The 15501-nt window shown below is 40.7% G+C and overlaps 2 protein-coding genes across 2 annotated transcripts; one reads left to right on the top strand and one right to left on the bottom strand.

Annotated features, from left to right (window-relative positions):
• Positions 1-469: 469 nt before the first annotated feature.
• Positions 470-5307, bottom strand: LOC103281418 (zinc finger protein 92). Its single transcript, XM_008122941.3, has 3 exons — positions 5182-5307; positions 4547-4673; positions 470-2042 (listed from the first exon to the last, which is right to left on the bottom strand). The coding sequence occupies exons 1-3, from the start codon at positions 5296-5298 to the stop codon at positions 1939-1941; spliced, it is 348 nt and encodes a 115-aa protein (XP_008121148.1). The 5' UTR covers positions 5299-5307; the 3' UTR covers positions 470-1938.
• A 2860-nt stretch (positions 5308-8167) lies between these two features.
• Positions 8168-14442, top strand: LOC103281417 (zinc finger protein OZF). Its single transcript, XM_008122940.3, has 3 exons — positions 8168-8252; positions 11486-11685; positions 11776-14442. Exons 2-3 carry the CDS (start codon positions 11535-11537, stop codon positions 13044-13046), a joined length of 1422 nt encoding a protein of 473 aa, XP_008121147.1. The 5' UTR covers positions 8168-8252; positions 11486-11534; the 3' UTR covers positions 13047-14442.
• Positions 14443-15501: the final 1059 nt, after the last annotated feature.

Raw genomic sequence — 15501 nt, forward strand, 5'->3', positions numbered from 1 at the left:
AAGGCACTAATCTGACCAGCAACTTGAACCTTTTGATCGGTCACTTGGGGGAATTAGTCTGCCCAGCAACCAAGGTTTTTATTTTTGTTATTTTGTGTCAAAAGCATTGCATAACAAATACATTTTAAAATGATGAAATCACAAGCAAAAGGAACTAATCCACCCAGCAACTTGAACCTTTTGATCGGTTGCTAGGGGGAACTAATCTACCTAGCAACCACACCAGGATTTATTCTTTCCTTTTTTCTTATTGGTGTGTGTGTGGGGGGAACCAACAAGGAATTAGCAAAGAAATACAGGTTGAACATGCCTTATTCCAAACACTTGGGGCCAGAAGTGTATTTGATTTTAGAATTGTTAATATTTGCAGATGAAATAATGTGATATCTTGGAGATGGGAAGTCTATAAGCACAAATATAATTCATGGTTCATATTATGCACCTTATTAAACACCTATCTTGGAGGCAATTGTGTATCAAATAATAATAAAATTTTATTTTCAAAGATGTTTTGCAATAATAGCAGTTTTGAATGGATCTATCTGCTAACATAGGGGACAGGTCTATCTAAAAAAAAGAAAGAGGGGAAATTCAACATATTGCAAAAAACATTTTCTTAAAAACTAATCAATGATATAGACATGTAAATTAAAATAGCTGAGTCAGGTAAGCTTTGCATATGTAAACGAAAGCATTCAGAGCTTTCTAAAGATCGCTACATCCCAAATGCATCTAGGGCCCCTTCCACACAGCTGAATAAAATCTGCTTTGAACTGGAATATATGGCAGTGTGGACTCAGAAAACTCAGATCAAAGCATATATTGTGGCGTTTTCTGCCTTGATATTCTGGGTTATAGGGTTGTGTGGAAGGGCCCTAGGATAGTATCAAGAGATATTTAAAATCAGAATATAGCTAGATCCAGCTTTATTTCTCCAAACAAATCAAGATAAAATATATGAATGTCAATGTATTACATTATATACTTATATTACAGCAAGATGACTTTATGTACAAACATGGAAGTTGAATAGGACAACATTTTCCATCCTACATCTTTTAAGATGGGAAGTCCAATCTGTTTTTTTACTGTAAAATTTTTAATACTGTTTACATTTAATGATGCTTTAATGTTTGCATATTTGAGTATCTTAAGTCGTACGCTAATGCTTTTATGTCAAGCTGCTTTGAGTCTCCTTCAGGTAAGACAAGTATAAATAAATATAATAATAATAATAATACAAATATATAAATATTTTAACATTCTTAAACTCATCTGTTCGAAAGCATTTTGAGGATGGGAGACAAGCAAAACAAGAAAAAAGCTTCCATTTAAACATTAGGGAGAAATTATTGACAGTAATAGCCATTCCATGGTGGAATATGGACTGCTTTGGAAGGTCTTTAAAGAGAAATTAGAAGGAGAAATTGGGTCCCATTTGCAATATGCCTCATTAATTATGCATATGCAAACAAAGGTGAAAGTATGTAAATGAAACTGCAGGTATTGTTTCTCTGGATATAGAGATGGTACTATATTATAGATTTATATAGTGCCATTGCTTTACATGGAGCTTTACAAGCAAAAGAACAATAAAAAGTATAGCCTCCCAGTGAAGGGGAGGCACATTGCCACTCATTCTGCTTGGGTCAGGCCTCGTAGAGTTGGAAGGGACCCCTAAAAGACATCCAGTCCAACCCTATTTTGCTATGCAAGAGAAGCACCATCAAAGCACCTCCAACAGATGACCATTTAGCCTCTGTTAATCTGTTTATACAGGTCGTGCCTGCTGGTCTCTGCTATGTATGCTGTGCTGGAAATGCTGGAACTGCAACATCACGGGCCGCAAAGTTATGGTCGCATCCAGTGCCAGAAAATATCCCAAAGAAACAGGAATCATCCAGGATGTCCATGGATTCCCAGGTGAGGTCTAAGCACTCAGCAGTATCTCTCTCTGTGTGCCTTTCTGTCTTCTTTGGGGCTTCGGACAAAGGGCTCTTCTCCGTCTTCAAGGCGAGAGATGAGGTCTGGTTTGGGGAATTCTTTCAGAGAAAGAGAGAGGCTGGTTAATTGTCTGAGCAAAAGACACTTCATCAGGATTCAAGCGACCCCACTTTGGGTCTCTTTTCAGTGAGAGAAATGTGGGATATGAATACATAATCAATCAATCGGGGGCAGATAATGACTCTGAAAAAAAAAATCCCCCAGACCAGGACATGAAGCTTGCAAGGCCATTTAATGCTAATCAAGGTGATTAATTAGAACATTCATACTGGCCCTCCAACAGAAAAGAGTTCTTTCCCCCAGCCTGGACCTTCCACAGATATATAAACCTTCCTTGCTTAGTTTCTCCATATACCTCACAACCTCTGAGGATGCCTGCCATAGATGCGGACGAAATGTCAGGAGAGAATGCTTCTGGAACATGGTCATACAGTTCGGCAAACACACAACAACCTTGTGATTCCAGCCATGAAAGCCTTCGACAACACATATGAATACATAATAATAATAACCATAATAATCATAATCATAGTAGTAGTAAAACACCTCTAAACACATTTAGAAGAACACCTACAAGCCACTAAACACCTTTGCAGAATCATGCAAAAAGCTTGGCCTCTCACTGAACATTGAGAAAACTAAAGTGCTCTTTTAACAGGCCCCAGCCAAATTCTCTGCAATGCTAGAAATACAGCTTAATGGCGAAATGTTAGAAAACGTCGACCATTTCATCTATCTTGGCAGCCACCTCTCCACAAAAATCAACATCGAGACTAAAATACAACACTGTCTGAGCTCTGCAAGTGCAGCATTCTTCCGAATGAAGCAAAGAGTGTTTAACGATCAGGACATCCATAGGGATACCAAGATGTTTGTCTATAAAGGCATCACACTAAACTCTGTCAGTTGGTTGATTGAGACGAATCACCTTCCCAACTGCAGTTCCTCCTCTGACAATCCTGGTTATCTGCTCAGAACCCATGGAATGAATTTGCTTCACAACTTCTTTTCAGCTTATCAAAGTTACTCTAGCATTTCATTCCCACTCTATGCATTTAACCTCTTCACTTCTAGATTACACAGACAGCTTTAAACTCCAAGCACAATTTCACACTATACCAATACATTTTACCAACAAACTCCTGGAACAATTCCATTAGCGTTGTCTCTGAAGTATCCTGCAAATCTCTTGGGAATACAGGTGGGCAAATGCCAGCGTTCTGGAAGAAGCAAAGACCACCAGCATTGAAGCGATGCTCCTATGCCATCAACTCAGCTGGACTGAATACCACATTGTTCTAATGCCCAATCACCGTCTCCAAAGCACTCAACTCAAGAATGGAAAACAGAAGGTTGGTGGACAGGAAAAGAGACTTAAAGATGGGCTTAAAAACTGTGGCAACGACACTGAGAATTGGGAAGCCCTGGCCCTCGAGAACTCTAACTGGAGGTCACCTGTTGCCAACCACTTCATCACATTCATTAAACACTACTGAGTTGTATTTGAAGAATCACAAATGGAGGCTGGAAGGGAGAAATGCATGAAAAGGGTGAAGGCGCACCTAGTAAACCCTGACCGGGACCGCCTTCCATCCGGAAATCAATGCCTTCATTGGAAAAGAACATGCAGATCCAGAATAGGTCTTTACAGCCACCTATGGACCCACTGACAAGACCCTACACTGGGAAGGCCATCCTACTTGGACACGAGGGATCGCAGATTAGTAGTAGTAGTAGTATAAAATTACCTTCAGAGTACAATTATAATAAGGTGTCCATGAGTCATTTATAACTCGGGTATGGCCTGTATGCAGAAACATTTCTGATCCCCAGCATTTAGGAGAAGAGGTGCTCAACCTGTATTAGTCCTCTTTGCTGCAGTGTCACACAACAGGCTCCTGTTCAATAATCCTAAGGTTCCTATCGGATATATTGCTGCAAAGCCAAGGATTCCTCCCAATCCTACCAGTGTGCTTTGGAAGGATTGTGGCCTAGATGTGGGACTTTGCCTTTGTCTTGGTTAAATTTCACTCTCCTAGCTTGGAAGAAAACAGTGGGGTAATAATAATTATAATGATGATAATAATATACGAGGGTTATCCAGAAAGTAGATTACGTTTTGGAATTAAAAATGAACAAAGTATAGGAGAAAACAAAGCCACACCCAAAAGCCACACACAAATACCACTTCTCAACATAGTTGCCATTCAAATCTAGGCAGTTATCATAGCGATGAATGAGCTTGGCAACTCTTTCCCCACAAAACTCTGCCGCTTGCGTCCTCAACCAGCCGGTCACCCCTTCCAGCAGCTGCGCATCGTCGCCAAAACGCTGCGTTGAGGACGCAAGTAGCAGAGTTTTTGTGGGGAAGGAGTTGCCAAGCTCATTCATTGCTATGATAAGTGCCTAGATTTGAATGTCGACCAAGTTGAGAAGTGGTATTTGGGTGTGGCTTTGTTTTATCCTATACTTTGTTCATTTTAAATTCCAAAACGTAATCTACTTTCTGGATAACCCTCGTAATAGCAAGGAGTATCCTTACTGAGAGACAACACGTTCCCATAGTTCTCCAGCATGACCTCTTCATAAAGGGTCTTCTGGCCCCGATCCAAAAGGTCCCATTCTCCTTTGGTGAAATACACTGCCACTTCCTCAAAGGCAACCAGGTGCTAGAAGGAAGGAAGGAAGGAAGGAAGGAAGGAAGGAAGGAAGGAAGGAAGGAAGGAAGGAAGGAAGGAAAAAAGAAAACCCATTTCAGGTCAAAGAGAAGAACCTTACAACATTTCTGGAATCACAATCTAAATATAAAACATTTGGCACACAGGTCTCACCTATTATTAAAATCCAACACCATTAGAATGCAATTCCAATTTAATTATGCTGTATTTACTTTGATAGTACTGTATTTGTTTGTTATACTCCAGAAACTTTGTTTTGCCACAAACTAGGTTGTATTGGTTGAGACTTGGTGATGAGATATTCATTGAAAAACTAGAGCCAAATGTGCTATAGCAGGATGTCCCTGCCGTAAAGACAAAGTTTTAGCAGTTTCATAAGCTTTCCCTGTGTTTCTATGATAGAACCAATTAGGGAATGACATTTATTACCCAGTCACATAGTGTAATGATAATAATACATTCCCTGTCTCCCCATGAAACCACTTCGCAGGCCTCTTACTTGGTTCTGCAGGAGCCGCGCGATGTCAAACGTCAAGGGAAGGAAGGACCCTGTGGCAGCAGCTCTGTGTCTCCCATCCCAGAAAGAAGATGAATGAGGTCGAACCAGCAAGGCCATGGTGGAAACCTACAGAAAATGATGGGTGAGTTAAGCCGGATGGCCCTCTATTGGGAGGGCTTTGATGGTGTCTTCTTCCCTGACAGAAGGGAGTTGGGGCCCTATAGCTCTTGGGGTCTCTTTCGAGTCTATTATTCCCATGGGGGCATCTACACTGGAGAATTAACACACTTCAATTGCTCAGTGAGATAGTAATCCTGGGGACTATACTTTTAAAAAGTCGTGGGCATTCTCCGCTGGTGCCTCGGCAAAATACAACTCCAATACATTACTCGTACAAGTGTTATTTTCTATTATTCTTTCTATTGCTATTTTCTATTACAGTAGAGTCTCACTTATCCAACATAAATGGGCCAGCAGAATGTTGGATAAGTGAATATGTTGGATAATAAGGAGAGATTAAGAAAAAGCCTATTAAACATCAAAATAGGTTATTATTTTACAAATTAAGCACCAAAACATCATGTTATACAACAAATTTGACAGAAAAAGTAGTTCATTACACATTAATGCTATGTAGTAATTACTGTATTTACGAATTTAGCACCAAAATATCACGATATATTGAAAACATTGACTACAAAAATGTGTTGGATAATCCAGAACGTTGGATAAGTGAGATTCTACTGTATCTCTATTATTATTTTCTAGTATTATCTCTATTATTTTTTATTATTTCTATTATTTCATCTTATTATTTTCAATTGTTATTTTCTAGTATTATTTCTATTATTTTCTAGTATTATTTCTACTGTTGTCGAAGGCTTTCATGGCCAGAATCACAGGGTTGTTGTATGTCTTTCGGGCTGTGTGGCCATGTTCCAGAAGCATTCTCTCCTGACGTTTCGCCCACATCTATGGCAGGCATCCTCAGAGGTTGTGAGGTATGGATAAACTAAGTCAGGAAAGGAAAGAATATATATCTGTGTAGAGTCCAAGGTGTGGCAAGAGTTCTTTGTCACTGGGAGCCAGCATTAATGTTTCAGTTAATCACCCTAATTGGCACTGGAAATGTTTTGTCCCTTGCCTGGGGGCATCCTTTGTTCAGTCAAGTCCTCATTGTGTTGGTTCCCATCTACTGTTTTGATTTTGGAGTTTTGTAATACTGGTAGCCAGATTTTGTTCATTTTCATGGTTTCTTCCTTTCTGTTGAAGTTGTCCACATGCTTGTGGATTTCAATGGCTTCTCTGTGTAGTCTGACATGATAGTTGTTAGAATGGTCCAGCATTTTTGTGTTCTCAAATAGTATTCTGTGTCCAGGCTGGTTCATCAAATGCTCTGCTATGGCTGATTTCTCTGGTTGAATTAGTCTGCAGTGCCTTTCATGTTCTTTGACTCTTGTTTGGGCGCTGCGTTTGGTGGTCCCTATGTAGACTTGTCCACAGCTGCATGGTATCCGGTAGACTCCTGCAGAAGAGAGAGGATCCCTCTTGTCCTTCGCTGACCGTAGCATTTGTTGGATTTTCTTCGTGGGTCTGTAGATAGTTTGTAGGTTGTGCTTCTTCATCAGCTTCCCTATGCGGTCAGTAGTTCCCTTGATGTATGGTAAGAACACCTTTCCTCTGGGTGGATCTTTGTCTTGACTCTCTACTGACTTTCTACTGTTATTTTCTAGTATTATTTCTATTATTATTTTCTAGTATGTTTCTAGTATTAGATAGGTAAAGGTTTTCCCCTGACATTGAGTCTAGTTGAGTCCGACTTAGGGGGTTGGTGCTCATCTCCATTTCTAAGCTGAAGAGCCGGCGTTGTCCTTAGACACCTCCAAGGTCATGTGGCCACTGGCATGACTGCATGGAGCGCCGTTACATTCCCGCTGGAGCGGTACCTAATAATCTGCTCATATTTACACGCTTTCGAACTGCTACGTTGGCAGAAGCTGGGGCTAACAGCGGGAGCTCACCCCATTCCCCAGATTCAAACCACCAACCTTTTGGTCAGCAAGTTCAGCAGCTCTGCGGTTTAATCTGCTGCGCCACCGGGGACTCCACGACTACAATATATCACTACATGTGTTATTTTCTATTATTGTTTCTGTTATTATTTTCTATTTTTATTTCTATGAATATTTTGTAGAATTGTCTCTATTGGGTTGCTGGGAGTTTTCTGGGCTGTTGGCCATGTTCCAGAAGCTAGTATTTTTTTTAAAAAAAAACCTCTAAAATCAGGACAGCAAACACCGCCCAACAAATGAGTCCTCCAGGCAGGAAGCAGCCATGCTTTGAAGCTGCAAGGCCATTCAGTGCTAATCAAGCTGGCCAATGGGAACACACAGACTTGCCTCAGGCAGACAATAGTTCTTTCTCCGACCCTGGACCTTCCACAGATATATAAACTCCACTTGCCTAGTTTCCAACAGACCTCACAACTTCTGAGGATGCCTGCGTAGATGTGGGCGAAACGTCAGGAAAGAATGCTTCTGGAACATGGCCAGGCAGCCGGGAAAACTCAGAACAACCCAATTGTAGTCCTTCCCAGTTGAGCCTTTACATTGTTACATTTTCCTATTGACTCTCCCCCAAAAGGCCTCTCCTTTTCTCTCCTCCTCCTCCCCCAAATTACCATATTCCGACTTAATTGGCATCTCATTTTACCTTGTTTTCCTCCTATCCTTTGTGCTGCAGTTCCCTGCTATAAACACACACACTTCCTGCCTCTCTAGGAAAACAGACGCCAACTCTCTGCCTCCCTTTGGCCTTGGAGGGCCATGTGCTCGCCTCGGCCACGCCCCCTTCTGAACGTTGGCTCCGCCGTGGTTCCGCCCCCTCCGCCGCTTGGCCAATCAGAAGCAGAGTTTTCCCCAAAGCGCTTTTTAGAGGACTCCATTACCCAGAATCCTTACTCATTGGCCGAGGCAGCTGAGGCTTCTGGGAGTTGAAGTCCCAAATCGCTTGGCGGGCTTATATTAAGCTTGGGAATCACTGCAAAGGCGACCAGGCGGGATGGATGGAAGGTGAGTGAAGAGGAATTTAATCTTTAAATAGGAATTAAAGGGAGGCATTCAATTCAGAGCCCCCTCCTCCAATATTCTCACCCTTATTTGCCCCCCATTAACTCCCCCTCACTTTGGGGTCAGTTGCGTGGGATTTAAAGGGAGGCTTACAACAGTTATCTCTATTCTTTTGATTATTATTTTCTAGCATTTTCCTAGTATTATCTCTGTTACTATTTTCTATTATTTCTATTGTTATTTCTATTATTATTTTCTAGTACAGTAGAGTCTCACTTATCCAAGCTTCTGGATTATCCAAGCCATTTTTGTAGTCAGTGTTTTCAATATGTCATGATATTTTGGTGCTAAATTGGTAAATATAGTAATTACAAACATAACATTACTGCGTATTGAACTACTTTTTCTGTCAAATTTGTTGTATAGCATGATGTTTTGGTGCTTAATTTGTAAAATCATAACCTAATTTGATGTTTAATGGGCTTTTCCTTAATCCCTCCTTATTATCCAAGATATTCGCTTATCCAAGCTTCTGCCGGCCCGTTTAGCTTGGATAAGTGAGACTCTACTATATTATAATTCTGTATTGTAAAATACAATATACATAGTAATAATAACAACCAAAACAACACAGAACAACAAATTGTAAAACAAAAGCATTAAAATGTTTAAATTTTAAAAAATATTATTAAATTTAAACTATATTAACTAAAATATATTTTAAAATGTTACATTTAATTAAATATATATATATTAAATTAAACATCAAAAAATCACAAAGTGTAAATTTTTGTCCCGAAATAAAATATATTATTCTTGAGAGGCAAAAAACTAGCTCCTATTAAGAACCAATTAAAATCCAGTTGGTATTGGAATCAATTTAAAAGCTTCCATCACTTAAATTATATGTGTTGTTGAAGGCTTTCATGGCCGTAGTCACTGGGTTGCTGTGAGTTTTTTGGGCTATGTGGCCATGTTCCAGAAGCATTCTCTCCTGATGTTTCACCCACATCTATGGCAGGCATAGGTTGTGAGGTATGTGGGAAACTAGGCAAGTGGACAATATCAACAGAAAGGAGGAAACCATAAGAATGAACAAAATCTGGCTACCAGTATTAGAAAAACTCTAAAATCATGACAGTAAATAAAGAACAGCACTCTGGAAACAGTGGAATTCCAGATAAGAAACAATCAAGGCCAGCTAACACCTCCCAACAAAGGATTCCCCAGGCAGGAAGCAGACAGGCTTTGAGGCAGCAAGGCTATTCAGTGCTGATCAAGATGGCCAATTGCAACATTCACACTTGCCTTCAACAGACAAGAGTTTTTTCTCCTACCCTGGACATTATTCCACAGATATATAAACCCCGCTTGCCGAGTTTCCAACACACCTCACAACCTCTGAGGATGCCTGCCATAGATGTGGGCAAAATGTCAGGAAAGAATGCTTCTGGAACATGGCCAGACAGCTCAGAAGACTTACAGCAACCCAATTGAAATAATAATAATAGAAAACAAATCTGGGCATGAAGAAGGGTGATTGGAGCTGCTTGGATTCTCATTTTGAGAAAGGAAAGTGGTTGATGAGAAAACTCACATTAACCCACTTAAATTATGTTCAACTATTGTCGAAGGTCTGCTTACACATACATATTTTTAGATGTTTTCTGAAAGTCATTGATCAATCCATCGATTAACTGATTGATTGATCAAATTCATTGATGGACTGATTCATCAATTGACTGAAAGAGTGATTTTTTTTTGGGAGACTTGGGGTGTAGAAGGGTTTATATCATCCTATGGCTTGGAGGGAAATGGGTTATTATGGTTATTTGCTCCCAAGCTGCCCTGATTCCCTCTCTCAGGCTGCTTTTGCTCACTAGGGAATCATAGAAAATAGAATTACATTACTCATATTATTACCATTATTATTATTCTGTGAATATTGCAGTTAACAAGCTTGATTAGCATTGAGTAGCCTTGCAGCTGCAAAGCCTGGACTTTGTTGCCTAGAGGCATCCTCTGTTTGGGAGGTGTTAACTGGCCCTTGATTGTTTGCAGTCTTGAATTCCCATGTTGCTCTTTATTTACTGTCTTGAAAGGTTTCCTCCTTTCTGTTGAAATTGTCCACATGCTTCATGTGGATTTCAGTGGCTTCTCTGTATAGGGTTGTTGTGTGTTTTCTGAGCTGTATGGCTATGTTCCAGAAGTATTCTCTCCTGACGTTTCACCTGCATGTATGGCAGGCATCTTCAGAGGTTGTGAGGTATATGGGAAAACTGAGAAAGGAAGGTTTATATACCTGTGAAAGGTCCAGAATGGGAGAAAGAACTCTTGTCAGTTGGAGGCCAGTGTGAATGTTGTAATTAACCACCTTGATTAGCATTTAATAGCCTAGCAAGCTTAATCTCCTGGCTTCTTTGTTCAGAGTTGTTAGCTACCCTTGATTGATTCATGTGTGGAATTCCTCTGTTTTTAGAGCATTGTTCCTTATTTACTGTTCTGATTTTGGAGTTTTTAAAATAATGGTAGCCAGATTTTGTTCATTTTTATGGTTTCCTCCTTTCTGTTGAAATCTTCCATGTGTTTGTGGATTTCAATGGTTTCTCTGTGTTGTCTGACATAATAGTTGTTGGAGTGGTCCAGCATTTCTGTGTTCTCAAAATAATATGCTGTGTCCAGGCTGGTTCATCAAGTGAAATCCAAAAGCATGTGGACAATCACAACTCCTAGTGGGATTTTTCTTTGCTTTGTTTTAATATGTGTTTTTAAATGATTATGTGTTCGTTCATGCTGTTGTATGTTGTTTTGACAACTGACTGTTTTGTACATGCTGGAAATCTCCCTGAGTCCTCTCAAGGAGAAGGAGCGGTATATAAATAAAGGATTGTTGTTGTTGTTGTTTTGATTATGTGTTTTAGCAATGGTGTAACCCGCTGTGAGGAGAATGTTAGGTTCTCTTCTTCCAGTTGTGCTGTGGGTAAGTCTTCCACTAAAAGAAAGCACCAAGACACATGCTGGTAGATTCCAACAGGTTTTTATTGTACAGAATACCAGAATCTTCTCTGTAGCCCATTTATATAGGGGCTCTCACATACCAGAGGGTAATTGAGGTTTTATGGCTGGCATCTGTTCTTTGTCAGCGCTTGGTCTGTGTCCGGAGATGTCAAAGATCGGAGATCATGACAGAGAAGCAGATAAGAAATATTATTACTATTTTCCTCTTTTCCCAACAGGTATTGAGGCACTGAGAGCACCTGGGAAGTAGCTCTGATATTCTCAAAAATGAGCAAGCATCCAACAGGGAAAAGGCCTTTGGAATATCAAAAGAGAGGAAACCGGTTAAAGAAGGGAAAGAAGAAACCTCTCACTTCTCAAGAGTCTGACACCTGGGAACCACCGGCTGCCCAGAAGCATCTCAAAGGCAAAAGCAGAAGTAAGTGTCCTGTCTGTGGGAAAAGATATATCCATTTAAAGATACACTACAGGTGCCACACAAGCCAATAACTTATCATATCCTCCACAGATGAAAAGCCATATCAGTGTACAGAATGCGGAAGGAGATTCTGTTACAGGGGAAGCCTGGAATCGCATCAGAAGATCCACACAGGGGAGAAGCCCTATGAATGCAAGGAATGTGGAAAGAACTTCCTTCGGAGTGGGGAGTTGTGCTCCCATTTGAGAAGCAACACAAAAGAAGAGTCATATACATGCAGGGAGTGCGGAAAGAGCTTGAAAACCAGCTCAAGTCTGTATTCGCATGAGAAAATCCACCAGGAGAAACCCTTTGCGTGCATGGAGTGCGGAAAGCACTTTCTTCGGAAGGATGCGCTTATAATACACCAGAGGACCCACACAGGGGAGAAACCATACGAATGTGCGGACTGCGGAAAGAGGTTCACCCAGGCTGGGAATCGGGATACACACCAGAAAACCCACAGAAGCGAGAAGCCCTACAAATGCCTGGAATGTGGGAAGAGCTTTGGCCAGAGAACAAACCTATCTTTGCATGAAAAAACCCACACAAGGGAAAAGCCCTATGCGTGTTTAGACTGTGGGAAGAGGTTCGTTTTGAATTGTAGCCTGCGGTCTCATGAGAGGGTCCACACCGGGGAGAAACCCTACAAGTGCATGGAGTGTGGGAAAAGCTTCTCTCAGAGCCAGAATTTCATCTTGCACCAGAGGACCCACACAGGGGAAAAGCCATATCAGTGCTCCGAATGCGGAAAGGGCTTCAGTCAGAGAGGGAATCTGCGCTCGCATGAGAGACTCCACACGGGAGCGAAACCATACAAATGCACGGATTGCGGGATGTGCTTCAGGCACAGTGGATCCCTGAGCCTGCACGAGAAGCTCCACACCGGAGAAAAGCCACACCAGTGCCAGGAATGTGGAAAGAGCTTCATCCGGATTGGCCACCTGCGCCTCCACGAGAGAACCCACACCGGGGAGAAGCCCTATAAATGCATGGAGTGCGGAAAGAGCTTTTCTCAGAGCGGAAATCTACGTTTACATAAGAGAACCCACACAGGGGAGAAACCTTATAAATGTACGGAGTGCGGAAAGAGCTTCAGCCTTAGTCATTACCTCGCATTACACAGAAGACTCCACACAGGAGAGAAACCCTATATGTGCCCAGAGTGCGGGAAATACTTCAGGCAGAGTTCAAATCTCACTACGCATCAAAGAATCCACACAGGGGAAAAGCCCTACAAGTGCATGGACTGTGGGAGATGCTTCAATTTGAGCAGCAACCTCCATTTACATCAAAAGACCCACACAAGGGTGAAGTCGTAAGGGGGAAGTCGTATTAAAGCCATCGGATGTGGAAGGAGTTTCAGCAAGAAGAATGGACAAACTTCAGCCAGATCACAAAAACATACAATGTCGAGAAATGATACTACAGAAGGCCCAGAAATATTGGACTCAAATACACAGGATTCTGCAAAGATATTGTAAAGGTTAAATTGACAATGAAGCCTGGACTGTATTTATTGGGGGTGCAACACGGAAAATTAATTACTGTTCTCTATAATCACAGCAACGAGATTCCTCTCTGCCCAGAGATGGAAAGAACCAGATAGTCCGATACAAGAATGAAATTATGAAAATACACACAGCTGAGATAGACAAATTGACGTCAATTAAAGAGAAATCCTTAACTAAAACCATGAAAGGCCTGGAAATATTTGTTAATGTTCTACAGCAATGATGGGGGCATCCTTCAGCCATTGTTTTTTTGATACGGAAGTGTGTTCTTCAAAGTAGAAAGGTAGAAATAAAGCGATACTTAAAGGGACCAACAAGTTAGAAAATCAACGAAAGAGAGGCGTAAAGATTAGTAGGGGTTTCTTTTAATGTGTAGAGGTTCTATGCTGTAGGGAAAGGTGTATTAGTTAGTTTTGCATGTAATGACAAACTTATTTTTAGCCATAGTTTTAATTCCATTTTGTGTCAAATTTTACAAGCATGTTTTTTTTTTCTTGGTTTGTTCAGATAAAATGTGCAGAAGGTGTAAAAGACTTGTAGTCTAAAGGAAACTTGGGAAGATTGGCTGCTAAACATTTTTTATGGTAAACGGTTAGGAATAGCATAAAAAAGAACATTAACGAGAAAATGACATGTAATAGAACTATTAAGTGGATACACGATTGTATATGTGTGTGTGTGTGAGAGAGAGAGAGAGAGAGAGATGAATTGGGAAATTTGGTGGGACCACAAATTTGGTGGAGGTCATCCACCAAGGCAACCAAAGCTGTCTCCGTTCCGTGACCAAGCACAAAGCCAGACTGTGATGGATCAAGATCATCAATGTCATCCAAAAATTCCTGGAGTTGAGAATCCACTACACGCTGCAGAACCTTGCCCTAAAAAAGGAAGTTTTGAAATAGGCCGGAAATTATTTAACACTGAGGAGTCCAGGGACGGTTTCTTTAAAGTCAGTCTCACAATTGCTCTTTTTAAGCTGGATGATCATTGTCGCATTTATAATCCTCAAGAACCACTCAGCCAATCCATTGCTGATAAGTTTGGTAATTCAGCAAGGGCAAGGGTCTAGAAGACAAAGTTGAAGGTGTTGGAAGAATACCAGTACCGATATCCGAAATGTGACATGTTTATATCGATAGTGTATGTGTTGTTTACTCCTAGATCTGTTTATTGTGTATTAATAAAAATGATTTTTAAAAGAAAATTGCAGTGGATAAATTGCTCTCGGTTCTTAGATACATAAATCAGCGAACCTTTGGCAACACAAGATAGAAGCATGACACGTCTTCTTTGAATAATTGATTCTTCTAAAACCATTGCAACCCAAAGCTGCCATATGAGTTCATTTTAATTTTAACCTGAAAAGGGCTTCCTGTCCTTAAGACGTTTCTCTATTGAGCTTTCCCTTATCAAACCAGAAGGTTTGGTCCGTTTTGGGTAAATCTATTGGGAATGTTTATCTTCATTGGCCCCAAATTAATATTTTTGGGCAGGAACAAGGGTCCACCAAAGGTAATGGAAAATACCCTGCACATCTCTGAACCACAACAACAATATAGAAAATACACTCCACATCCGTGAGAAGCAGTATCAGCAATAATAATAATATTAATGACAACAATAACAGAAAATACTCTCTGCATCCTGAAATAATTTGAAAATAATTATAATAATAATGGTACTGCCTCAGAGACGGAAGTTGTCAGGACCCAGGCTGCAGAACACCAATAACCATGCGCAGAGACCAGATTCTATCTAATATCTTTATTAAGGAATTATATAAAGTCAATAAAAACAAGTGAAGAATATAGTTCAGAAACAGACCTTTCAGGAAAGGCCAAATATTGTCCAGGAAAATAATGTCCAATATAAGATATTAAAGTCCAAAGTTATAATCCACTTGACCGAAACACACACCTTGCCAAGCAATGGTGTGGGGAATGACAGGGTCTTTGAAGTCCAAAGTAGCTTGGCAACAAGGCTGGAAAATAGACTTGAATCTTGGCTAGATCAAAACTTGAAACGAGGCAAACATGAACTGAGTCCAGAGAAGTCCGTGAAACAAGGCAAGGCTGGAAACTTGATCCGTGAAACAAGGCAAGGCTGAAAACTTGATCCGGGAAACAGGGAACTGGGGTACGAAGTCTACACACGATCTCTCTCCTCAAGCTGAACAATTGACTCCGCAAGGTTCCCCTTGCGGCAAAACTCCTATATAGGGTCTTGTTTTCCCGCCAACAGAACACTTTCCCTGGAGAACAAG

Source organism: Anolis carolinensis, chromosome 2, assembly GCF_035594765.1.
Source record: "Anolis carolinensis isolate JA03-04 chromosome 2, rAnoCar3.1.pri, whole genome shotgun sequence".
Classification (NCBI taxonomy): Eukaryota; Metazoa; Chordata; class Lepidosauria; order Squamata; family Dactyloidae; genus Anolis; species Anolis carolinensis.